Raw genomic sequence first — 15,791 nt, 5'->3', positions numbered from 1 at the left:
TCCTCAACTGATTCCGGAATCATCTCTCCATCTGCAAAGGAAGAAACACAGACTTCCATATCAGTTCAGTTTGACAAAGTTATCATAGTTGTATCATTCCTTATTATGGTGATTCAGATCCTATCTGCAAGTTTGCCTCCTCCAGTTTCCTAAGAGAGGGAAGGAACAGTCAAGACATTGATCAGCAGAAACATACAGAATGTTTTGTGGATCATTTCCCATAGGGACACCAAAGTTTTTCCACATCTCCTTCAGGTATTGATATGACTTACCTCTCTATACTTTCCATCTTATGCTTTAGAATTGTGTTCCCCTCCAGCAGAAGCACATTTTTCTCTTGAAAGGTTTCCACCAGACAGCCCTGCTGTTCCACCTACAGAGACAGACACACACACACTTTTAATTGAAGCACAGATATGATTTTCTTCTGTAAAACTGTCCATTTACAGTATGTGTTCATACCTTGTGTCTGAGTTCAGTGGGGGTGTTGTGTTGCTCAGTGTTTCTCCTCTCCTGAGTGTGCGTCTCTTCCTGGGCCTCTCTCAGCTGTTCCTCAGAACGCTTCAGCCTCTCAGGCAGAGGCTCCAGCTCCTTCAGCCACCCAGCAGCTGCCTCCTGACCTGCACAATATCGCTCTCCAGGTCAGCCTTCATCTCTTGTGCATCTTTCTCAGAGATCTCCAGCTTTAAGCAGTACTCCTCTGACTCTAAGCGGGCCCTCTGAACCTGCAGCACAATTGTCACATATCAATTCAAAATCTATGCTACAGCCTGGATAGCATGCAGCATTATAGCTGGATTATAACACCTTGATTGGAGTACAGCCTACACTCGGATAGGCTGATCAACTGTACCTTGCTCTTATAGTTTTCCACCTGGCTCTCTAGCTTCTTGACTGAACTCTTCAGCTGCTGGGCTTCAGACTGGGACTGCGTCAGGTTCACCTCTGCAGCAGACAGGGGTGGTCTCAAAAAGAAGATACACAAATAACTAAACAACTAACCTGACATTCAAATTTACAGAATGTTTTGTCATCTTCAGTCCTTATCAAGGTTTGATATTCTATAGTTTATTACACTTGATGACTGAAAGTGAAGAAAAAATGATGTTTCCCTTCAGTCTCTGGTTCACTAGTTTGTTGACAGAGTTGTCAGAGGTGAGGCGGTGCAGCCGGTCCAGGAGCCCCTCCGTCTCAGCACGGCCTTTCTCCTCCACAGTGTGGATCTGTGCAGTCATCTCAGTCACCTGGCTGCACAGACAGACAGCAAAGCACATAATGCAAAATACACTTATTTCAAGGTTTTGGACAACTTCTTTTTACAAGGTCATTTGCCAAAGACAAACCATTATGAATCATTCATATGAAACAGGTCTTGAATACCTCATGGTAGTCACAATTACTCACTTCTTGAGAACAGTGATTTCCACTTCAAGCTGCCTCTTTGGAGTGGCGGGTACACCAGCTCTCAGCTGAAGAAAGGGCCTCTGCCAACTTAAGTCTCCTGAATGATGGCACACAAATACATTGGGCAGTGTGACACTTGGACCACTTGGTAATGTATCTACATGTGTGTTCCTCCCATATAATATAATTCACAGGATCACACACAACCACCTTGTTGCCATCCAAACACCACATGTCAACCCGTGAGAGCAGCCTGAGGACCTGTGAGTGTCAGACCTTCTCCAGCAGCTTTGCAGCGAGCTGTCTGGCTGAATCCTAACTGTGCTCTGCTCTCTGCCTCTGGGTCTGGTTGGCCTGCTTCAGACTCTCTTTGTCCTCTTCACTCTGCTGCTTCAGCTCCTCCAGCTGCTCCAGCAGGGCCTGTATCTCCTCCTGCTGCTGCTCCTGGGTCTGCTCCATCTCCTGTTCCACACAGGGAAGGGAGATAAAAAGGGGGAGAAATGGAGAGAGACGATTTATTGTTGTGGTCAGATGTCCCGAGTACTTTAAGGTGGTATTGAATTATTAGGTGTTTATCTGAGTTGCAATGAAATATAGATCAAGGATAAAACAATAGTATACTCTACATACTCTATCAATTCTGTGGCCCGTAAACCTTGATACCCACTTTACTCCGGGCGGCCATTTTCAGTCTCTTTGCTGCGTAACTGAACCATAAGCAGGCTGTGGGTTGACTCCAGAACTTTAGAAAGCTCTCCAGTGGTCTTCACATTGTCCTGTATGGAGGATATGGAATGATGAGTAAAGACAAGCTGCTATCTGTGAGCACCTGGTAAGCTAAATAAAACAACTTTATCATGATCTCTCTCTGCATCAAATGCAAACGGCTGAGAATCTAGAGAACTAGAGACCATGATGTACCTTTTCAGAATCCAAATGCACTGCAAGCTGGGTGGCTTCCTTCTCTTTGTTGTTGAGTTTTGCAGTAAGATGCTGAAAGCCAGAAAAGCAGAAACAACATTCTAAATGTCATCTATGACCATGGATATGCACCACACAGAGTGAAAGGAAAATTTAGCAATATAAGGGAAATTTAACATGGTGATGGATACACACCATATTTTCTGCTTCTGTGTCTGCCAGTCTCCCCAGTAGGCCTTGCCTCTGCTCTGATGTCCACAATGATTCTGTCTATCAATTAATACAGTACAAGTCAAAAGTTTGGAAACACCTACTCATTCCAGGGTTTTTCTTTATTTTTACTATTTTCTACATTGTAGAATAATAGTGAAGACATCAAAACTATGAAATAACACATATGGAATCATGTAGTAACCAAAAAAGTGTTAAACAAATCAAAATATATTTTATATTTGAGATTCTTCAAGGTAGCCACCCTTTGCCTTGACAGCTTTGCACACTCTTAGCATTCTCTCAACCAGCTTCATGAGGAATGCTTTTCAACAGTCTTGAAGGAGTTCCCACATATGCTGAGCACTTGTTGGCTGCTTTTCCTTCACTCTGCGGTCCAACTCATCCCAAACCATCTCAATTGGGTTGAGGTCGGGTGATTGTGGAGGCCAGGTCATCTGATGCAGCACTCCATCACTGTCCTTCTTGGTCAAATAGCCCTTACACAGCCTGGAGGTGTGTTTTGGGTCATTGTCCTGTTGAAAAACAAATGATAGTCCCACTAAGCGCAAACCAGATGGGATGGCGTATCATTGCAGAATGCTGTGGTAGCCATGCTGGTTAAGTGTGCCTTGAATTCTAACTAAATCACCGACAGTGTCACCAGCAAAGCACCCCCACACCTTCACACCTCCTCCTCCATGCTTCACGGTGGGAACCACACATGCGGAGATCATCCGTTCACCTACTCTGCGTCTCACAAAGACACGGCGGTTGGAACCAAAAAGGACTGATTTTCACCGGTCTAATGTCCATTGCTCATGTTTCTTGGCCCAAGCAAGTCTCTTATTCTTATTGGTGTCCTTTAGTAGTGGTTTCTTTGCAGCAATTCGACCATGAAGACCTGATTCACGCAGTCTCCTCTGAACAGTTGATGTTGAGATGTGTCTGTTACTTGAACTCTGAAGCATGTATTTGGGCTGCAATTTCTGAGGCTGGTAACTCTAATGAACTTATCCTCTGCAGCAGAGGTAACTCTGGGCCTTCCTTTCCTGTGGCAGTCCTCATGAGAGCCAGTTTCATCATAGCGTTTGATGGTTTTTGCGACTGCACTTGAAGAAACTTTCAAAGTTCTTGAAATTTTCCGGATTGACTGACCTTCATGTCTTAAAGTAATAATGGACTGTCGTTTCTCTTTGCTTATTTGAGCTGTTCTTGACATAATATGGACTTGGTCTTTTACCAAATAGGGCTATCTTCTGTATACCACCCCTACCTTGTCACAACACAACTGATTGGCTCACACGCATTAAGAAGGAAAGAAATTCCACATATTAACTTAACAAGGCACACCTGTTAATTGAAATGCATTCCAGGTGACTACCTCATGAAGCTGGTTGAGAGAATGTCAAGAGTGTGCAAAGCTGTCATCAAGGCAAAGGGTGGCTACTTTGAAGAATCTCAAATATAAAATATATTTTGATTTGTTTAACACTTTTTTGGTTACTACATGATTCCATATGTGTTATTTCATAGTTTTGATGTCTTCACTATTATTCTACAATGTAGAAAATAGTAAAAATAAAGAAAAACCCTGGAATGAGTAGGTGTGTCCAAACTTTTGACTGGTACTGTAAATAAACACATTTTTAAAGAATGCTCAATATATGGGGCATTGAACAGTCAGCCTTGTGCAGACTCTGCCATGAGGAAACATAATCAATAGAACATATTTTCTGGTACAGTCCATCAGTGGCTCGCTTTTGGAGTTGTCCAGCAATGGTTGTTATGTAATAATATCAGGGTTCAGATGGACCTGCAAACTGCATTGTTAGGGGATCTGAAAAACCACGATCAGTCAATGGGAAATATCATTATACTCTTGGGTAAAGCATTTATTTTGAGGGCAATATCGGTAGACATTTTTACAAATAAGGAGGTTCAGGAACCCCAGTAAGACATCATAGTAAAATGGAGGGATGTATAGCAAAATGGCATTATACTGGGAAAGATGGGTTAATCTGTGGACATCGGGGGGTTGGAGTTAAGATCAGAATGAATGGTGGATTGGCTGCTGTGGGTGAAAATCCAGCACTTGAGGAAATTAGGAATATATGTATAACTATTTAACTACATGTAACGTAGATGTGACCGAAATAGCTGTAAGTAGCAGTAAAGGTATTGCTGTCAGTTAGTTTACTTCAATTAGGGTAGGGATGGTAGAGAATGGGAGGAAAAGTATAGAGAAAAGGGAAAAATAAATAAATAAGGGATTGGAAATGATGCAAACAATTAAACTGATAGAACCTACAATCTATCTGCAATGTTAAAGCTGATCTACCCCCACCCACCCACCCCACCCCACAACACACACATTGTTTTCTTCCAATCAATATATTAGAAAACAATTCTTATTGTCATTTTCAATTTTCCTTCAAAACCACTGTACTTGTCAATCTAAGCAAGTCCATGTATTGGGGAGAGTACCTCTTGTTCATGGCACTCCCTGAGGAGATCTCGGAGAGTGCAGCTAACCTTTTTCACACCACCCATAGCCTCATTCAGGGCTGTCAACTGTGTGGCCACTGCCACCCCATCAATCTCTGCTTCTACCAGCTTCCTCAGTAGCATGTCTCTTTCCCCATGTAGAGTCCCCGACTCAGCCTTGCATGAAATGGAAAGATTAAAACCAAGCTAGTGCTAAACTGCCTCACACATTTTTACATTGTCTTGTGAATGTCTTGTAAATGTATGCATGATGACTAAATGTGCTCATGTCATGATATTACTCCACACCTGTTGTGGCCAGTCTCCCACCGCTTCCTTTGGGAGTGTTGGAGGGAGATGTTCTCTCATTTTCCGAGGTCCAGGTCTTTGGTGGAATCCAGCAGCTCCTCCTCCTGCTCGTCGAAGACATGTTGGCATGCACTCAGATACTCAGACTGGTGCTCCTTCTTCCGCAGACTCATCTGATCATCAAAAGCAAACAGAAACACACACACCCACACACATTGAGTTTATTTGTTTACTGGACACATTTATGCAACAAACAAGAGGGCACTGGATATTGCTGAATCCCAGTAAGATCTTTGCTCTGTATTGTAATGAAGCAGTAAGTTGTGATAGTGGGATAGGGTTTAAGTTGGGTAAGGGGCAAACATAGAATTGTACACACTATACATTATCAACTGACCCAACATCCATCATCAGTCTATCAATGTTTTTTCCATATTTGTTACGCTGGCCATGCATCCTCTGCTCTTGTTCATCCTCATGAGACAGGTCAGCCAACTGCTCCAGACAGTATGAAGGCCCCTGAGAGACATGAAAATCAACATTGGTAGTATATCTAATGATACCATGCATGATATATGTGGGAATAGTGAGCAATAATGTATGTTTATAAATGTGAAATGTAAGCAATGTCCATTGCACTGGATGAAAATGTATCTGTGAGGAGCAAATAATTTACTTGCAGGACCTCCCACTTGTATGTCATCCCGAGTAGATGTTCTTCCTTGGGCCAACACGCAGCTGCCCAATATCCCCCTTGATGTCTACCTCTTTGATTGGCAGTCATGGTTTAACTGTTATAGGCCCACTTTATTTCAAAGGTTGAATCAGTGTTTATCACTTCATTGACTAAACGTTAACTAACCTGTGGGGTCTTTGCAGTGCAGCTCTTCTGACACTTTTTCAGGTGTAACGTTACATGTACAGGTGTGGTCTCTGGCACGTAAACGTGCAATGCCACTGGTGGTGAAGCATCACGCGTTTTCATTCTTAACCAATTGCAGCACACGATAGAACAGAATTGGCACTAGTAGGCCTACTAGCTGCTAGAAAGTCATACCAGATAACCAGAGATAATCATACCACGACAAGAACAGTACCCGGCAGCATGTTCATGATCACTCCATGCATGGCCAGCAAGCTAAACCTCAACAGATGTTCTTAATTCATAACCGGATTATGAATAAAAACTGGTTTGGTAAAAGTGAGTGATTTGTTTACCTGCTAAATCTCTACCGACGGGATCGGGATCGGGATCCGGTCATCCCTAAAGATATCGGTCTGTGATTGGAGAACATTCGTTGGACCCACGTTCTAATTTACGTTGCCAGTAGCAACGGGACGTCCTCTGCAAGACGTAATATTTCTGGAAAATATCAATCTCCTACCTGTAGACCGCGCCATGCGTTAACTGACTAATTTGACTGTCTGTAAACATTACGTGGTTTTCCCATTGGGTTTACCAGGCCATGAGGTGCTCAAACGAACCAAATTTGAGATATATATTTCGAATATTGTATGAATTGGCTGTAAACGTCCATTTATGACTACTCTCGTATTTGCTTAACTGTTTCGTCCGAAGTCGCTCGTTCCTGATCTGCATACATATGCAATGATACTAGTTAAGTCTTTCATAAGTGCGCGCTTCGAGTTGCAACATTTATAGCCAACAATGGCGAGCAGACAACCGTGGAACTTCGGCTGCAAACACTTATGTTGTGTTTCATTGTCTTTATGTGCAATAATGCTCGTCGAAGCCTGTGTTGGCGAGGGACTCGGTGACTTGTTCTGCAAGTCCAGTGGACACGAATTGGCTTTTGAGAAAGATGCTAACTTTATCCACTGTCGACCTGCGCCCTCTCATATAAATTAGTTATAGGGAAAAGAAGAGTGCGCGTCAGGGCTAATATTTTTTCAGTCATGACTTTCAGAAAGGCAGACGTTGTGAAGCACTGGCCGGAGGGGAGACATTTCATCTGGTATCCTGGACAGTAGCCACATGTCCGCGATGTCACATGCACCTTGGTGGGTTGGGAATTAAAATAGATTTTGGCATATGATTTTGATTGTTCTGTCTGTGGTCTCATCCATCAGACGCGTCTGGAAACCAAGTGGGGCTTTTCTAAATACATGGCACCAATGTCTACCTTATGCGGTTTGTTTTGTAATAGGTTCTTATTACCAGGTTGGGCGTTTCAACCAATTGAACGGCCAAAGTATAAACAAAAAGTTATTGTGAGGAATCTGAGCAGACAGTTGGCCGTTGATCACTAATCGATTGCTACAAGAAAACTTTGCATCAACACTTCCTAGGACTCCAATCATTCAGAAGTTGACAACTCCTGCATTCAAAGCTACAAATGGATACCTGGCTCTACCAATGAACTTTTGCATTTTATAATTAAAAAAAGTGGCACCAACACAGCATGTAGTATTTCTTGCGATTGTATAGAATTCTGAAATATAACAAACTGTCAATAACACTAATATACTGGTCCAGTACTGCAAGTACACAATTCTAGCCATAACCACCAGACATTTAACATCCATGTAGTTTGCTGGCTCTAGACAAATCACTACAATTTACTACTATGGTTGGTTAGAAGAGTCACACATTTGTGTACACATTAAGTTTTATTGTAACAAAACAACTTGTACACCTTTAAGTTTAAAACAGATGATTTTTTCCCCCAGCGGAAAATAAAATGGTGATTAGATGTAAATTCCATGAGATAACAGGTTGTTTTCCATGAAGCAGTGGAGGGCCCAAATTTACAAGCATTTTTTTTTTATTAAGTTTTGTTTTGTTTATTAAAAATGTAATTTCACATCTCATGGATGTCTGTAAAACAATACAATGGAAAACAAAATATAACATCGTAATGGTGTCAAAATGCCCACCCTCCCCAGCACCCTAAGATAACCCTTTACCCTACCCCAGCATTGACCCCAAACATTACAAGTGATGGGAATAAGCTGGTATTTTCTGTTTACTTTTAAACACATGGGGGGGGGGAACAACATTATTTGTAGGGATCTACTTGCCAACTGAACAAAATTATAAAAACTATAAAGGGGTCCGCTAGCACTAGGTCACTGCACCATGGCGTTTGTTCATTTATCACAACCTTTAACAGCAAGAAAAAAGTATATATATAAATTGCTATTTAAATTCTACTCAATATGGCGTGCGGAATCTATTTTTTTGTACGTTTTTATTTTTCTTCAGATGAATTTGGGAATTGGGGTGGTACATACAATTCAATACAGGAATCTGCCATTGGTTTTAGATGAGACAAAGAAACTTAACATGGCACGGACAGGAGTGAGGCTTCAGAATGAGGAGATGAAGCACAAAATAAAAAATCTTGGGTGGATAACCAAATTGGGGTGGAAATAGGAAAGGGTATTGGTAGATTATGTCATTTTTCGGTTTAGTCATCTTCTCCTTCATCATCCTAAACAAAAGGAAGAAAAAAATCAGCACTATGCAAACAAATCTCACTATTCAATATAGCTCATTAATAAGAGGAAATTAAGCAATTATCTAGGGCATACCTCCCCATCATCTCCGTCATCCTCATCTTCCTCTCCATCATCTTCATCACCCTCCTCATCAATGTCCTCAAGACCTTCCTCATCGTCATCATCTTCACCTTCTGCCTCCTCATCATCCATGTCAGGAACCTGCCAATCAAATTAGCCAACGTTTTAACTATAAATTCTTCATCTACACAGGAGACTTAATCTCCTGGGTGACATTGACAGTAAATGAACTCAAAATAAAGCATCCAAAGAATGAATAATAAAGTTGCACAATGGCAAGTCCTATTCAAAGTTAAGACATTTGATAACAGGGAGTGGTGCTAGGCCTTGGAGACTTACCAGGTAGTATTGCAGGGGGTTTGGCCAGATGTCGTCCTTGATGACCTCTCCCAGCTCATCCGCCCCAGCATCTGAGTGATCAGTGAACCAGGTGAAGAAGCTCTCGGGCTCTTCATGCTGCCTCTTCTTGCCAGCTTTATTCTGTGTCTGGCTGGAGCGCTTTGTCAGGTCCTTCAGAGACAACATCACAGGGATTAGTCGCTCTGGATAAGAGCGTCTGCTAAATGACTAAAATGTAAAACAAACCAGCTTGTGTGTTTGTATTAGTTTTATTGCATAGCAAAATACCCTTACCACAACTACCAGGCATGAAAACCAAAATGATCTATGAACACTGAGGTACAGACAACATTCAGGTTAGGGCTGGGAATTGCCAGGGACCTCACGATACGATATGTATTGCGATTCGATACTGCGATATTATTGAGATTTGATGTTCAAAGCATATTGCTCACTATATGTCTGCTGAAGAGGGAGCATGAGAAAGCGAGTTTTGATCAGTCAGGGTAATAAATGCCGAAAACATGTTGGCTCACTATTTTAAAATATGGAGAACAAGCTATATGATTAAAAATACTATACTTTTTAAAGTGCCCTACTCTTTTCTGCCAAATGATGTGCTTTTAAAGCAGCAATGTAACTTTTTCGGCGACCAGACCAATTTCATAGAAGTTAGAGTTATAGATCTGTCGTTCTCATTGAAAGCTAGTATTAGAAGCAGTAGATATGTTCTGTGTGCACCATTTCTATGCTTCCCGTTCTTAAGTTTAGTTTTTGCATCTTACTTTTCTTCGTTTTGTACACCAGCTGAAATTACAATGTTGGGTTATTGAAAATACATATTTCACAGCAGTTTAGATGGTACAATGATTGGTACACATTGCTTGTTTTGTCAAACTGAAATTATGCGAACTATTAGAATTGTATCAACCAGGAAATAGCAGAGCAATTTCTGCATATTGCACCTTTACAGAATTTCCAATATTTCCATGCATGTGAAAAGAGGTGATGTGAAATACCTTTCCTGATTTCCATTTGATTTCTGTTGACTTTGATGATGGGTCTCCACTCTCGTTCAGATGGAACTCTTTAGAAAGGACTTTGTTTTCAAAGTATGGATTTTCATCAAAATACTGGAACACAAAATAAGTCAATTTATTTAAGTCAATAAATATATGACATATTGCTGCCAATAATGCAATATCCTATGAATGCAATATGATGGTAACCTTCATCACTTACAAAATCTATTCTGTAGCCTGACTTGATATCTTCAAACTCTGTAACCTCCACCCTGGTCAGATAGTGAAGTGCCTCCTCATCTTCCTCACCAAGAAGGGCTGAAACTGTAGGGGAAAATGTTTTAAACATATTCAGAACATCTGAGCATTCTAGGTTCCAGTGGTAAAAAACTGAGAGCCTACTAAAGAAACTCACCTTGCGGATGGTTGACGAATGTTGTGACCCAGAAGTTTGGGATTTTGGCAATCAGTTCTGACCTCTTCTGAAAGAATGGCTGACGGAGTTTGTTGTATTTCTGTTCTACCTTCAATATCTCCTCACTCGCCTGCTCATTCAGTCTGTGGAGAAGAGATTGTACATGCATATCAGGGTTTTTCCTGGATCAAAAGGGGGCTTAGGTGGTGGGCGTCTGTTTTTCCGAACGTTGTGTATATATATTTTTTGCATTTTACGTCAATTTCCTTAAATTCTCCATGGAGCAGAGAAATGTTTGCCGTTTTAAAGTGAATTTCTACACTGTGCCATGGAGCTGAGTGAAAATGGTGCAGTTTTAAAGCTAATGTCAAGGGAATTGTACATGTTCTGGCATGTAGCTGAGAGAACACTCATTTTAAAGATAATTTCCTGCAATTCTATGCATTTTGCCATGGCTAAAGTTATTTTGCTCAAACTTAACAAAATCAATACTGTTAAATTAATTATATGTCCATTCTCTTTTCTACATACTTCATATTTGGTTTTAGTCGTTTAAGTTTACACTGAAATCGTTTTTCCCTTCCCTAAAATGTATTTGCGTGTTTTTTTACCAAAGGTTTTTAAGGTAGAAATACCCCTGCATATCAATCACATTGTCACACGGTTAAACAAACACATATGTTTGTTTTAATGTTTATACATATACACTTGAGTGGATTACCTGTCAATTTCGTTTTGAACTTCATCGATGTGTTCAATAGCTTCCTGTTGCTCTTTTTCTGTAATGACAAATGCAATAATGTCAGAAAATATTATAGTGACTCTCGGTGCAGTGGTGATAGACATCAACATTAAACAGTAACTACCAAGTTCCTGCACATTTACCAGCCAATAGTCAAAGATGTAGCTATATCCAAAGTTAAGAGCTAATGCTTTTGTTTTGAAATTGACCATGAACTCCATGCTTCACTCAGGTCCATGATGGAAAAGCTTTGTAGGAGTGAGCTGGTAACGATTGCAGTCTGAATAAAGGGGTGCAAAATGGGCGAAAATATTATAAATTTTAACAAATGATTTTTGCCATGCATGACTGAAATGTGTGCGCGTAGTGTTAGCAACACCTCTGCAACTAGCGATTTCAGAGCAGCTTGTACACTGCGGTTCTTCCTGCTGGCTACAGCGAGGAGGGCCGCGTGGTTTAAAAGTGGGAGTCCGCACACTACACTCTGTGCCTCCTTTCCCAACACTGATTTACAGCTGGCTAACTAGCTGCATTGCATCGAGACTATGCCCAAGTTATTTGTTTATAACTAACCCTGCATTGTTGAGTCAACGCATATAATGCTTCCAATGGCCTACTTCCCGAAAACGACGGCTCACTAACTATAAGTTAAGCTAGTTAGCTATGTTGCCAATTTCACATTCGCTGGCTAGCTTCATGGCGGATTTGCACAACAACAAAGTAACAAGGCCACGGTGGTTTCATTCAACATAGAAAACGTTACTTCTCAATGAACTAAGAAAAAATGCACTGTCTATTATAAAAATTGTTTTACAATTGCATTTACAGTACCAAGGACTAAACTAGCTAAACAAAATACTTAACAGGACATCCATTGATTAGACAATTAGCTAACTAACGTTAGCTAGCTATGAAATGCTGCTAACGTTAGTTAGCTAACATGGCCTCCATCACCGGTCTAACGTAGTAGAACCTAGAACTACGCACTCACGGCAGACAATACAGACTGCACCCAGAACCGGGCAGACTCATATGGAAAAGCAGAAGGACAACAAATTACTGGCTGTGAACTAATTTGCTTTCAAGTAGTACATTTCAGTATAACTAATAAAGTGAAAATGGCGGTTAACTGGAGGCCGCCATTCCTTACCAGAGGTCTCGTCCGCGCCGTCATAGTTTGAGTTCAGCTCCTTTTTACTCACTTTTGCCGCCGATGCCGACATGTTTTTCGAAGGCTGTGAATAACAGACTTCGGAAAAGAACACTGAATTCGTTTTTTTCTGTTCTCTCCGAACAGGAGACTAGTATTTCTACCTACGATTTCGGTGTACCGTTACAACGTGTGCAGCGCTCCTCCACACAATAAAAAGCGAGGAAGTCAGACACACCACCACCAAGCTCAAGGCAAGCCCACTCACGCGCTCCCTTTCATTACGAACGCGCCTCAGCAAATGGAACCAACAGGGCTCCGCCTCTCGAGGACAAGTCTACTTGCTCGATTCTAGTGTTGCTTTCTGATAGGCGAGGTCGCACATAGGGGCTGGTATATGCTGAGGGGATTCGATTAATCTGGCCCGGGCAAGCGTGTTTTGCACCGGGTGAAAGTTGATTGCATTCGTTTTGGAACCAGGCTGCCTCCCGGGCGTGAGTCAGGTATCCAGTTCAAAGCCAAGGGCGAAGTCGGCTCAAAACAAAATGACGTAATAAGTAGGATTCTGTTTTCATATGCAAAAATCATTGCTTTTGATAAAAACGCATTATCTACCTTCCCAATGAAAACTAGTTTGAAAATACAGACATATTTAATGAAAACTCCATGCATGTTTCTGGACGATGCAACATACTGCCTTGTTGACAACATAACCGAGCGGCGCAGATTACTTGTTCGATTTGAGAAGGCCGCTCCTCCCTCACCGTTTTGCCCGTTCCTACCACGGGCCATAGACCGGTGCCCCGCGGCTCAGCATAATCGAATCCGCCCACTAACTAAAAAAAGGCGGGATTTTGTTGAAAAACATCAACATCTTTGTAACATTTTGTATGTATTTACATAATCGTGTTTAAATGATCACAGCTAACAATTTCTTCTCTTTTTTTCTAGTTATTTACTTGCTGTATAGCATTTGACCTCTCAACCCTACCTTGCTACAAAGGGAATGTAGGCTACTAGTAATTGCAGGAAAAATATTTTTGTTATTTTCAGTTTGCTGACACATACATACACACACACACACATATATATATATATATATATATATATATATATATATATATATATATATATACACACACACATACATACATACATACATACACACACACATATATATATACACACACATACATATATATATATATATCACTCAGCTTTGATTATCCAATTAACTGTCCATTTACATTTTACATTTTAGTCATTTAGCAGACGCTCTTATCCAGAGCGACTTACAGTTAGTGAGTGCATACATTTTCATACTGGCCCCCCGTGGGAAACGAACCAACAACCCTGGCGTTGCAAGCGCCATGCTCTACCAACTGAGTTTGTATTTATCCATACAAGATGTGGTCTGAAAATAATAAGCATCAATACTAAGATAAGACACATTCATTTAGCAATAACAAACAAGATATACAGCTCTCATCTGTTATAATAATCCAATGACTGAAACGAAAATACAAGTAGCTAGCAACATCAGACTAACCAGCTAACAATGACAGGCGAAAATGTAGCTAACAATGTTAGATAGCTAGCATAAAAACGAGATACATAATGCTGTAATAATGACGAAAATATTCTTAAACTATTGACAACTTCGTCAGTAAAACAGGGGGGAAACATATACCTTACTTACAGTTTGGTATTCACGCACAGTGATTAATAAATTGGTCAGAAAGGAAATAATGTCCAAAACGGAGATTTGTGTTTACAGCAGTAGGTGGCGAGCTGCACTTCGTAATGAATTAAACACTCAGCCAGTTTGCGATAGCTGTGACGTCATCACCGAGTTCTTAAAGTGACAGGCTTTCTTACACAGCCGCCCCGAATGTCTGCTACGACATTCTAACCAGATGGGAAGTCTGTTCTTGGTGACAGGTTCTTCTGCATCATCATCAAGGATGGCTGGGAGCTGCACCAGGTGGGTCACTGGTCGTAGGTAAGTCCGACCCTTGACCTGGATAGCAGCAGTCCTAATATGTCCATCAGCTCCGGGGTAAGTATGAGTCACCTTCCCAACAGCCCAGAGAGCTCGAGGGAGATGAGGGTCCACGATGAGAACCACTTGATCCACAGTAAGTTCCCTTCCATCCTTCCTCCACTTCGGTCTTTCCTGTAGACTTGGCAAGTAATAGCGAACGAACTGGGACCAAAAGTGATCAGCAAGGACTTGGCTATGCCTCCAGCGGCGTTTCCCTAGGATGTTACTGGAGTCATACAAAACCTGAGGAAGAGACGCATCGTAGCGTCCCATGAGTAGGAGGCTCGGTGTGACGGGATCTGGGTTGGCGACATCGGCAATGTACCCGAGGGGTTTCACATTCAAGATTCCCTCCACTTCGGTAAGCACAGTGTGGGGCACGATTTCAGTGACGGTCTGTTCCTTGAGTATGACCTTGAGAGCAGGTTTCACTGATTTCACCTCTTTCCCACATTCCACCAAAGCACTTGGTGGTTTGAACCGGAATGATATCCTCTGTTCGGCCAACTGTTCCTTCAGGTGGGGGGCCATCGCTTTGAAGGCCTCTCGCAGTTCTAAGTCTCCCCCAACAAAGTTTGTACCATTGTCCGAAAGAAGCTCGAAAGGCTTGCCTCGACGTGCAATGAAGCGTCTTAGAGACATCAGGAAGGCATCGGCATCCAGGCTCTCCAGGAGGTCCAGGTAGGTGCAGCGGCTGGTCATGCATTTGTAGACGATGCCCCATCAGTTTTCGTTGTGACGTCCGATTTTTATGTTGAATGGTCCAAAACAATCCACTCTGGTAGAGTAGAAGGGTGGCTTGTACAGTCACAGACGAGCAGGAGATAGGTCCCCATTTGTATTTGTATTTATTATGGATCCCCATTAGCTGCTGCCGAGGCAGCATCTACTCTTCCTGGGGTCCGGCAAAATTAAGGCAGTTATACAATTTAAAAAACATTACAATACATTCATTACATAATTCACAACACACTAAGTGGAACTTCAGGTTTGGCACACCATCTTTGGCATTACAAACAGGTGTGCTGAAACTTCTGGATGGCTTCCCTTCCCTGCAGAATGCAGTATCTACGACGCAGTTCCGCCAGAACCCTGTCTGGGCCGGGATGGAGGAGAGTCTCGTCGAAATCTTGAACGAGTAGCTTGGTCAGCGGATGATGCGGATCCAAGACGATGGGGTGCATAGCATCCATCTCCAGGTGCTG

General features: G+C 41.8%; 1 protein-coding gene and 1 pseudogene across 2 annotated transcripts; both read right to left on the bottom strand.

Moving 5' to 3' along the window:
• Positions 1-3: 3 nt before the first annotated feature.
• LOC311145043 (outer dense fiber protein 2-like) lies at positions 4-5,504 on the bottom strand (annotated as a pseudogene). Its single transcript has 12 exons — positions 5,325-5,504; positions 5,023-5,193; positions 2,521-2,595; positions 2,326-2,397; positions 2,072-2,180; positions 1,681-1,866; positions 1,405-1,501; positions 1,078-1,248; positions 854-965; positions 463-725; positions 273-373; positions 4-31 (listed from the first exon to the last, which is right to left on the bottom strand). The product of its transcript is annotated as an outer dense fiber protein 2-like (transcript).
• Positions 5,505-7,758: 2,254 nt separating this feature from the next.
• On the bottom strand, positions 7,759-12,851 carry LOC311145165 (protein SET-like). The gene is made up of 8 exons (XM_084181372.1): positions 12,543-12,851; positions 11,372-11,429; positions 10,651-10,793; positions 10,456-10,559; positions 10,233-10,346; positions 9,214-9,384; positions 8,887-9,015; positions 7,759-8,786 (listed from the first exon to the last, which is right to left on the bottom strand). The coding sequence occupies exons 1-8, from the start codon at positions 12,613-12,615 to the stop codon at positions 8,763-8,765; spliced, it is 816 nt and encodes a 271-aa protein (XP_084037498.1). The 5' UTR covers positions 12,616-12,851; the 3' UTR covers positions 7,759-8,762.
• Positions 12,852-15,791: the final 2,940 nt, after the last annotated feature.

Source organism: Coregonus lavaretus, assembly GCF_964263955.1.
Source record: "Coregonus lavaretus genome assembly, chromosome: 17".
In the NCBI taxonomy this organism is placed as follows: domain Eukaryota; kingdom Metazoa; phylum Chordata; class Actinopteri; order Salmoniformes; family Salmonidae; genus Coregonus; species Coregonus lavaretus.
The sequence above is the reverse complement of the archived record's forward strand: the minus strand, read 5'-3'. Positions and strand labels throughout refer to the sequence as shown.

Bases quoted from the DNA above. Each gene is read 5' to 3' on its own strand.
- LOC311145165 (XM_084181372.1), bottom strand. From the start codon at position 12,615: ATGTCGGCATCGGCGGCAAAAGTGAGTAAAAAGGAGCTGAACTCAAAC. The intron at 9,385-10,232 runs GTATTTCACATC...TTGTCTCTGAAG, and splicing joins TCAAATGGAAATCAGGAAAG to GACCTGACAAAGCGCTCCAG. The intron at 9,016-9,213 runs GTAAGTCTCCAA...TTTGATTGGCAG, and splicing joins ACCCCCTGCAATACTACCTG to GTTCCTGACATGGATGATGA.